This window comes from Lepisosteus oculatus, chromosome 5 (assembly GCF_040954835.1).
Source record: "Lepisosteus oculatus isolate fLepOcu1 chromosome 5, fLepOcu1.hap2, whole genome shotgun sequence".
Taxonomy (NCBI): domain Eukaryota; kingdom Metazoa; phylum Chordata; class Actinopteri; order Semionotiformes; family Lepisosteidae; genus Lepisosteus; species Lepisosteus oculatus.
The window spans coordinates 59,107,341-59,118,061 of record NC_090700.1 but is presented as its reverse complement, the minus strand read 5'-3'; the positions used below and the strand labels follow the sequence as shown (position 1 = coordinate 59,118,061).

Sequence of the window (10,721 nt, the reverse complement as noted above, 5' to 3'; positions counted from 1 at the left end):
AGTGAAGACTCATGCTCCGTCCCATTCCATGCAGGCCTTACTCTGGTTCCATGCATTTGAGATATAGCACGTTTACTGCTATGTATTGTATCAGGATTCAGCAAAATATATAAATAGAGAAAGAGATCCAGGTGGCATGCAACTTTTCATTAACAGTGCATAACATTGTGTTTAGCGATGAAGCCATACTTTGCCATTAGTTCACTGCTCTGTATGGGTGCTTCTGCGTGTGCATTGCAGGGCCAGCATGATATAGATGGATACAGGGAAATATGTTAGTTGCGGAAAATGGCATTTTAGTAGTTCGGGTTGATCCTTATGAATGTAATGGAGCACCAAAATCTTTATGCAGTATCTGGCGCGTCTTGCCTAGCTGAGGGAATGAAGAGCCCAGCCATGAGGCTAGGCTGCCCAACCCCCCCCACCACCACCACTATTGCCAAGAGAGCCAGGATGTTGCATCCCTCCTGCCTCCCCATCTACACAAAGGGAAATCCTGGCTGAGTCATACAAGTGAGCCAAAGTGTACAAGGTTAGATCTTAATCTTTCTCCTGAACATTTGTTACAAGCTCCATGAACTGATGGAATACGTTTTCATATATATATAGCGCTTTTAAAAGTTAAAATGTCAGGGGAAAAAAAAAACTTTGTATGGGAGTTCGCGTTTTGGGAGAACATTTTTCTTGGTGAAGAGGCATGTAGGCTTTGACATTTATCATGGAAGTAATTAAGTTTGCATTGAAAACCGCAACAAAAAAAAGAAATGCATTCACATTTTGTCTTTTCAGTGAAGCGCAACAGCAGAAGAAAAATGCAAGCAAGTAATATGGTATTGCCAAACTGCGCTGTAAAGAACTGTTTCATTCACATTTCCAGCATCGCTCTCTGAGGCACTGCCATTCAACTGCTATTGAACATTTGTAACCCAAGAAACATTGTCATGCACTTAACTTCTACTGCGTTTTCTGCTTCTGTGCGTCTAAACTCACCATCCCGGAAGGAAACCAAGATGCGCCTGTCATCTCCATCCTGGAGTTTCCTGTAGTTCCCGTTCAGAGCTATGGGCGTGGGCTCAGTCATACTGGTGGCATATAAAGCAGTTGCCAGTGCCAGGAACTAGGAAGATACCAGCATACTCACTATTCACATACACTGTATACATCATAACATGGTTTGTGAAAGTTATAGGTCGAGCCTTCTTAGAAGTTAAAAAAAAACCTGGAAGTTGCGGTGATTATGTAATAGTAGCATCACCCGTTTTTGATCCATCAGGTTCTCCAAGCTGGTTACCCAGGTGGCTTGTAACATTTACAGTATAGAGTACAATAAGAAAAAGGTAGCGCTCAAATTGGAATTTCACGCAGTCGGCCACATGTGGTTCAGGATCTACCTGCTCCTGTGAAATGCTGACAGGATTCCTGAACACTGTCCAGAGGACGCTGGGATAGCAGGGAGGGGTTGTCAAAGAGCCGTCGTAGCGGTAGTATTCATCTAACCGCTTGGGGAGCAGCTCTTGGATGTTGAACGCTGGAACCTGCACGTTTTGATCTATGAAAGACATTTAATAGTCTTAAATTCAACGGAGACTGATCTTAGCAGGAGAGAGAGAAATTATACATTTTAAATTGATTGAAAAAGCACAGTGGTCATGAATTATCTCGAGACAATTGCTGGGAACTGCAAAATATACCAGACTGACAGGAAGACAAATCAGAAAATTGTTTTCCCAATGAGAATTGTGAGTCTCCAGAAAACGACTTGAAACTGGGTTCAATAGTGTTGGATTAAAAAAAAAAAATCCAAAGTTCTAAAAATAATCAAAGTAAATGAGATTCACCTTTATATTTGACGGCATCAATGTATCGGAGTAAATGTTCAAAGGCTGGATTGAATTGGCCCACCTAAATTAGAGCAAACAGATCTCAGATCATCAGAATTGATCACTTCCCGTCAACAAGATTCACTTCCTGTCCTGATCTCACCTCAATGAAAATACCCAATACAGCCAGACCATCCTTTTTATCTGCTGCCACGGAGCTGTTGGGATACACATCCGAGTTGAAATGTACAACATGCATCTAGGAAAGAAAGCACAAATGAAGCTGAAGACATTTCACTGGGAGGGGAAAGGTCATCACAAGAATAACAAGCAAGATACTGCATCCATCAAAAAGCACTGTATATATACAGACAGTCTAGAGAAGTTAAATATTTTAAGTATGTTGTATTTACTATATAAACTCTTTGTACTGGGACAGTTAAACTAACGTTTCTAGAACTGTTCTGTAGGTTAAATATTTTTATAGAATAGAATCTGAGCTTATTCTTAGTGTAGGAACAAATTGTCTCTAAAAGAGCCTGTGTACATATTAAATATACACAAGTATATTAAGTCACCATTCCTTTGAATCATGTATTAACAGAATGCAATAATGTCTGATCACTACAGGGGGATGACTACCACATACTTCATATTATAAAAAAAGTTGACCCCCCAAAAAAAAAAATGGTGTTCCACTGCATTGCATACTTACACTGGCTGAGGTAATAAATACAATCATTCCTGGGTTAATGAATCGGTGCCACTACTGTGCACAGGAACTGAGTGGTTATGGATCGAAGTGCCTTTAAAAAACCAGTTCTGAAGTTGGAGCTCAGTACATCTGGGAAAATGCAGTTCTAACCATATAAAGTTAATTCCAGGATGGAATTAAGCCACTCTATAAAGAGGAGCATATTTCAGCATGTGCTGCCTACGTTTCACTTTCCAGAGCAAAGAAACTTCTAGTTCGCCATGGATCTCAGTCCGTTGAAAGCAGTGCTAAGTTTCCACAGAAATTAAACACCTCCTTCCCCTTTGTTTCCCCTCTCCTGAAGTGATCTACTACATCTTGGGGGTAAAAAAAGGACTCTTTAAACATCCTGCAAGGTAAATATTCAAGAACTGCATCATTATCAGTCATAGCAGGGCATTTCCAGTCCTCCTCCTGGAGGGCTTGCGAGTTTGAAGATTTTCTTCAAGAGCACCTAGAGTTGTTAAATTAGTCCAGATAAGCCAACCTGCTAGCTTAAATCCCTGAGCCAAAATGGAACCCAGCAGATACTACCCTGGAACAGGGATGTCCATGATGCAGTTTATGAATATTTAGGCTTGGTCAGCTGTCAGCCGGATTATTAACTCTTCATTTTGCAGATTGATCCCCCCCCCCCCCCCACCTACCCAAGTCTTAAACATGGAGACGCATACAGAAAAATGTCTGGGTTACAATCGTGCACAAGATCTGTGCCTAATCTTTATGATCTTTAAAACTATTTGGAAAACGGTTCAAGTAGGGAGCTGTGTCGGCATCTGTAGGCTGCAAAGGAACAAGAAAGGTTTATTCCCTGCAGAAGAGAAGAAAAAACACGTTTCAGCTGTGGAGCCTTCTGAAGAGCCACACACCTGTAGAAGGCTCCACAGCCAAAAGGTTATGTTTATTTATTTCTTTATTCAGCATGGAATAAACCTTTACTTGCATCCTGGAAACCATTTTTTTTTATTCCAGGTCTTCATTTGTCCATGTTACTCCTAAAACATGGATCAAGTTTTTTAAAAATCCACTATTCACCCATTTATTCTGAAGTATAGTTTAAATGAGATTTTCGTCTTTAAGATAATTGTGCTTTACGTGGAAGGATGAAAGTATTTAGGGATTATTCCACACAGAAAACATTGAGACGGCATGTGTTATTTGTAAACACAGGTTTTGAAGCAAGCACTCTCTCTGAAAAGCTGAGAATTTACAGTAGTCTTACTCTACTTAATTATTCCTGCCATTGAAATAATTGCCTTCTGAGCCTCCACCAAGACTCAAAGTTTACTTGAATGTGCAAGTAAACCATGGCAGAGATGGAGCTGCTGGCGTGGCAGTTTTGCCACATAGAAAGAAGCCATTTAAAAGGTGGTTATGAATATGAGCCCAGTTTACAACATGCAGTCTAGTTAATCCTGTTGAGTCTTCCGCATATGTACTATTTAAGTCAACGTCTGAGGTTAAGGAATAAGTACAGCCAAAAGTAGTAAAAGGGATATATGATTAAATATGCAAATATTCCAATAGACGTTTGTCCTTTAGCTAGAGCAAATGACTATTACAGTTTCAGAAAGCTTGGGCTTGTTGGAAATGCACCTCAGCTTTAGATAGTAGGACAACACTTGACATATGCAGCAATATTGTTTGAAGCCAACAGACCCTGTAAAGGAGTTCTTTTTGCGCAGGTCAGTAGTTTATGCACTACTGAGCATATAATCTCCACAGCCATAGTTATATTGAACTGGTATTCACTTGCGTCATTGTCTGAAAGTAGTAATTAAAGTGGTACAGTCTAATCCATCTTCCATTTCAGTTGAGTTAATTTCAGCCAAGTGGTTCATACCACATTTTTTCAGAGCTATCCCATTCATATGCCTGTCGTACCTAAAGAATCGTGCTGTGCCCCTTTACAGGTAAACTACTGCTGTTCCTGGCTTCCGTGTGGCAGAGGCATTAATGATTTGTGGTTGAAAATCTTAAAAGTACAAATGATCAATTATTTATCTCCCAAAAGAATGAACACCCTCCTCTAATATGACACAATCAGTACAGACTGATTTAAAATATATAAAAAATGAAATGGGGTGTACTTTGTAATTTTACTATACAGAAAAAATATATTTCTCAATTGGCCAAACCTGTAATAAATTGGCAATCCAATGTAAAGGGAGAGTCTTATGAAGAACTATTGGGGGGGGGGGGGGGGGGACTGTTAATTATATTTAATGAATATTAAAAGATAAAATGGTTTTAAAATTAAACTTGGATCATAGTTCAATTCAATGTATTGTCTTTAATTATGGTAATAGGTTTGAGCAGAGACCCTATAATAAAGCATTTTAAATTCTAAAAAGTTATATTTCCTGGTTTTTTAATAACATGCCTATTAAGCAGTAGGTTCATTTCCTGAGCTTACTTTAAAATTGGTCTGAAACTACATGAGCAAGTCACTATGGCACGAGTTCTCAGTCCTAGTGGCCCATATGCCTGCTGGTTTTTGTTCCATCTAAACCAAGTTACACAATTGAATCCTTAATTGTTCAACAAAATAAATTGTAACAGTTTGATTTTCACCTCTTCAAACATTTTGCTTGTTCCCTTCTGACTATTGCATTTCATGTGTAACAATTCCAGACATCCGAGTATAAAACAAGCTTATAAAGTTTTACAATAAAGTAATTAAGCTCAGCTGGAATGAAAACCCGTAGATACAAGTTCCTCTACGATCAGTAATGGGAACTCTGGTCTAGGTCTTGAGTGTCAGTCTACAAATATACTGACATTTCCCAATAACCATAACATTTGTGGAATCGTTCATTATACATCAGCAATTTAAAAGCCACAAGCAAGAAAGTCAGAACCCAAGAAAAAAAACAATGCAGTTTAAGTAGACTGTTACCACGGTCCCAGAGAATCAGCATGCCTGCATAAAACAGATATGGTTGCTTTAAGTTAAAAAAAAAGCAAAGATTTTAAAGCCTGGAAATCTCAGACTACAAATGAAGAACACATTACACATCTTGAATGGAATCCAGAGATGGATCGCAGCACGGTCCAAACCACAAGCGCCTCTCAAGACTAGACAATAAGGACACAATTACAAAGTGAAGAAAGCAGAGCAGGCAGTATTAAAGAGCCGAGACACTTGACCTCAGATCAGCTGCTATGTCCTTCTGCCAGGAATACATGCAAAAGCATTGCAAGATGGCCCTGCTGTAGGTGTGAAGTTTTCGGATGCTCTGAGGTTGTGCAATGTTCTGAAGGACAAACCCAATTGCAACTGTACAGCTATGCAGGGTCTTGAACGTGATTCATTAAAATGCTAAAATAATTGTCATTTTCTTTTTTTAATTAGCATTTTCTAATTAGGCAATAATTTTGCTATGGTTTCAGTCCTTTTCTACTAAGTTCAAGGACTTGGGAGAAAAAAAAACCGTAGATGAAATGGTCCTTTTCCTTAGAAAGGAACAGCCTACTTAAGCTAACGTTACTGTACATCCCATGGCAACAATAGGTACTATAATGGAACAGACAGTGGGAATGTCTCATGGATGCATGGATTTTCCATCCAAGTTTAGATTCTTGGGGCTTACTTTGATATAGCATCATTGTGTGACCCATGGCTGCATCTTTTCCAAGGGCAGAAACGATAGAATAAACCAGGCCAAAATCATGCAATGAGTCCCTTTCAGTGATGAGTCTTAATAAAACACTATTTCTTAGGAATCATTGATAGTGTCCTATTTTAACTGTCAAGTTAAATGTCAAGTGCAATGTGCTGTATTAAAGTCTAGATCGCAAATTTATATCCAACCAGTTAAGGTAAGGAAGGATCTCTACACTGTTGTTGGTTTGGTAGTTGTAATTTACACCATTTTAATAATTTAAAGAGAAAAGCCAAGTTGGCTTGCAAGCTAAAAAAAAGTAGACAGAGGTTATTTAAACAAAAATTATGTTTCCAAGAAATGATTGAAGTTGTCGATGTTTAGTGTTAATATTATTTTAACATAATTTGATTATCAGGAAGGATCTTTTACATCCATTAAGGTAAAGAAAGTAAGGAGATCTCTACTAAAGTATTTCCTATAGAGCTGTATAATTAGACATTGTGAAACATACATAGTCACTACAAATATTTCTTCCCTGCTGCACTGCAGAACAGAAAGGCAATGCATGTCTCTCTAGCTTGAGGACATCAGACGTAGCAGAGTTCTAACATTCAACATTCAAATAAGATTCTTCCAAATCAGACATATATGCACAATATACATCTAGATATGATTCAAAATTCGCAAATGTGAAAAATAAATGCCACAGAAAGTCAACATTTGATGATCATAAAAGGAATGCAGATGTGTGCTGCAGGCACTGGCTCCAACTCCGAAAAGCAGAGAGTTAATGTTGTAGTGCAGGGACTAAGTGCTCTGTATTACAGGTGTACACTGCGGTGAATGAACACGAGTTTCTGGTCAGCTCACCTCCACTGCGAACTGTTTGCCATCGATTGCATGCTCAGATCCAGCTGGCAGGCTGGAGCTTCCCCAGTGGAAATGAAGCTGGGCGGCCGAGTAGCGGTTTGGCAGGCTGGCGATGTGCATTCGGGACGGCAGAGACAATTGCACTGGGAAAGGAAAGCCGCAGATCAGTCAGCACTCTTCAACGTCACTAAAATAGCAGGTGGATACCTCACACTTGCTGTACACCACACTAAAAATCTGGCCTTTGCTTGCTAAGCCATCCAGCTGTGGACAAAAGCAGCTACAGCTCTTTGCAAAAGATCAAGAGTTCTCCTCGAACGGCATTCTCGTTCCCAATTTAACAATTCGTTTTGGGTTTTCATTTCAGGCAGAACGGAGGTACATTACAGTTCTCTGTTGTAATGAAACAAGATTATATGCCAAATGATAATGTATGAAAAGTATGCCTTTAATTGGAAAATGGAACTAATCTGAAATTCTGATAACCCTTTTTGATCAATGTTCAGCCATGGGTTTGTTTCAAATGGGGCCATTGAACTCAGGAGATGTAACGGAGCCTTTATTTGCAAATTCCTGGTAAGATGAAGAAACACAAAAATGCAGTGGCCTTCACACAAAGACACTCCAAGTGACTTCATTTCAGAGATGTCAAGAATTAAAGAAAATGACTACTCAACTTCAGTCTCCATGACCCAGCTAAATGCCTCAATAAGCTTTTTGAAAAGAAGAAGTTGACTTTTTTTTTCCTCCACCTGTTTTGTAACAAGGCACACCCCTCTGACGCAAATGCTTTGCACTCTCAAGATGAGTTTCCATAGGATACCTTCAGAACTGCAGTTGTATGGGAAAATAAGCAGGGTCAGCAGTCGTAATGCACTAGGAGCAACTGTCAGTCTTGCAGCCCGTGGTAATTTAGCACAAAAGGGAACCTTAGTCTGATTTGCAAACTAACATTTGTCTTATTTACGCATCGAAGCAGGCAATAATTAAACATATCATTATGGTTGCACATAAACCACAGGTCGAGGTTGATCTTTTCAGTTTTACCATAATTAAGATGATCAGGATTTATGCAAAAATAAAGTGCTACTTATCTATTCTAACATTTGTGTATGAGGATTCTATAAAGATAATTATCCTGATGCAATGTCTTAGACAGACAGCGGTGAGCTACAATTTTAGGCCTAATCACACATGTGGATTTTTCCCCACTTATTCCTTAGAACATAATGCTTTTGAACTGTGTGGAATTTCATTCCTTACATGTTTTACATCAAAGCACAGTGCATTAGCATTATTAGACTTTTCTCTCCATAGAATGAAAGGTAATATTTGTACCACAAAACTTTTTTTAATTGAACGGAACTGCTCAGTGCTCTTTATTTTAAGAGGTAAATCCACACACACTTTGTTTGCTGACTTTTTTCACCTCAGAAGAGGCAAACTTTAAAACACAAATTGTCATTTGTAAAATGCTGCAATAATATCTACACATTATCTACAAAACTGTCTCCTGATGGGTATAAATTGTAGAAGTGCTTTTGATCACCAAATGAATATGTCTCACGGCAATTTCATGCTTAGGCCTAATTAATGCTCATACATAACCAACAGGGAGCTGCCTATCCATTGTGTGGTTAATTAAATATTAATTTCAGCAGCCAAAATGTGCTCACCAGGTTTTACCAGCCCTGCAATGTCCAATTTGTAACACATACACAGAAAGTTATTATCATGAGGAGTGCTTCACTGATTGTTAGACTTAGAGGCGAAGTCAAAAACGGGATGACTTCAAAATATTTTGCAGCTGCTAAATTGAAGATGCAAAACAACTCAATGTTCTTTATGAGAATTTAAAAAAAAAGTTTAGTTTCTTAATCATTTCTGAGAATTTGGTTGCTTAGCTTTAGGAACCTTTATTTCAAGATTCACTTGAAGGAGCATTCAAACCATACAGAAGTTATGCCTTGGTTCATTTCAAAAGGGAGGAGTTTTACAATTTAGCTGACTTCTTGGAATATAGTATTTAATACACACACTAAAATACATGTTTTGCAAAAGACCAATTATATTCTCAGTACAACGGGGAATTATGTAAATACTCTAAAAGCTTTTTGTGTACGTAGAAGATCTGGAAGCCTTTAGAGGTCTGTAGAGCTCTTTTGGGGAAAAAAAATATATTAGGCATGGAAAGTATTTGTCTTGAGCCAGCCACCTCTAAAATATGCTTACAATTTTGTAAAGTGGCAGATTTCAGATCTCTTTGCAGTACTGTAACAATTGCAGAATAAGTGGGAAGTAAAGGAATTTTAGGTAGGAGGAGTGCACTCCAAATGGACTGATCAGTTAAGGTTTCAGAAAGTTTTTAAACACCTTAGTCTTCAACCATCTCCCCCCCCCACCCCCCATACAGAGATCTCAAAATCATGCAGTGTTGCAATATATTTGATCTGCAAAGGCTGTTTGCATGCACCAACTCTGACACAGGATACCCTGGGGGAGGTACTTATACTGACCTGAGTGGCCGTTGTTCATCAGAGTAAGTTGCTCAGTGGCAGACAGATTGTAATCTCTGACCTCTATGGGCTTGAGCGTGGAGTCGTACTGCAGGAGCTCAGTCTGGAAGTCAATGGGGGACTGAAATACGCCACCGCAGAAGGGGTAGTATTTAGACCAGTGACTCTCTCCATCTGGGCCTGAAATAGCACATAGACCAAGACCAACACATATTTAATGAAAAGGCACTACTCCATAGATTTTGAAGAACACCTGCTTACGTAAAGAATGCTCCATTAGTCCCTTAAAAACACAAGGGAAATTTTCTATTTCCGAGAGCTGTTTTAAAATCTTTCACTGCAACTTCCTGTATCTAATAAAGTAAGATATCGACAGATCCTTAGTTGATTCCAGTACATAGGGGGAATGATTTTGACAAAACAGGAACTCTGGGTGACTTCAAAGCCCTTGATGCCCCTCCTCCTGGCTTTGTGAAAGCTTTATTAGCAATAAAAAAAGGTATCATTAACTGCATAGCTGTGATTACTCTCCACTAAAGAAGTATGCTAGCATGCAATTTGCCATGATAGTTAAGAGCCGTAAACTGCTGAGGTAAAGAATGTGTAGCAAAGGCTATAGTTAGTCAACAAGAAAGACACACCTGTTTATGAAAAATTGATTTGTGCATGAGGTATTCCTTCCCAACTTCCAGTTAGAATAAATTCTGCAGCTTGCTTTCAAGCAAGAAGATGACCAAATGACACTTCCAGTGTAAAGCCATATTACTCTGCAACTCACAACTGGCTGCCCACTGAAGCTAAGCGGGTGTGAGCCTGGCCAGTACCTGGATGGGAGACCTATTGGGAAAAATTAAGGTTGCTGCTGGAAGAGGTGTTAGTGGGGCCAGCAGGGGGCGCTCACCCTGCAGTCCATGTGGGTCCTAATGCCCCAGTATAGTGACAGGGACACTTTGCTGTAAACAGGCGCCGTCCTTCGGTTAAGACGTTAAACCAAAGTCGTGACTCTGTGGTCATTAAAAATCCCAGGGCGTTTCTCGAAAAGAGTAGGGGTGTAACCCCAGCGTCCTGGCCAAATTTCCCATTGGCCCTTACCAATCATGGCCTCTTAATAATCCTCATCTATGAACTGGCTTCATTACTCTGCTCTCCTCCC

General features: G+C 39.3%; 1 protein-coding gene across 2 annotated transcripts in view; it reads right to left on the bottom strand.

The window, feature by feature from the left end:
• Nucleotides 1–10,721, bottom strand: part of ca12 (carbonic anhydrase XII) — a 31,186-nt gene that overhangs the window by 12,284 nt on the left and 8,181 nt on the right. For both annotated transcript variants that reach the window (XM_015343615.2, XM_015343617.2), the window contains exons 3-8: nt 9,569–9,748; nt 7,053–7,195; nt 1,984–2,079; nt 1,839–1,902; nt 1,392–1,549; nt 991–1,117 (exon numbers count right to left, since the gene is read on the bottom strand). In XM_015343615.2, the coding sequence (XP_015199101.1) occupies nt 991–1,117; nt 1,392–1,549; nt 1,839–1,902; nt 1,984–2,079; nt 7,053–7,195; nt 9,569–9,748 (768 nt within the window). The remainder of the gene's footprint in view (nt 1–990; nt 1,118–1,391; nt 1,550–1,838; nt 1,903–1,983; nt 2,080–7,052; nt 7,196–9,568; nt 9,749–10,721) is intronic.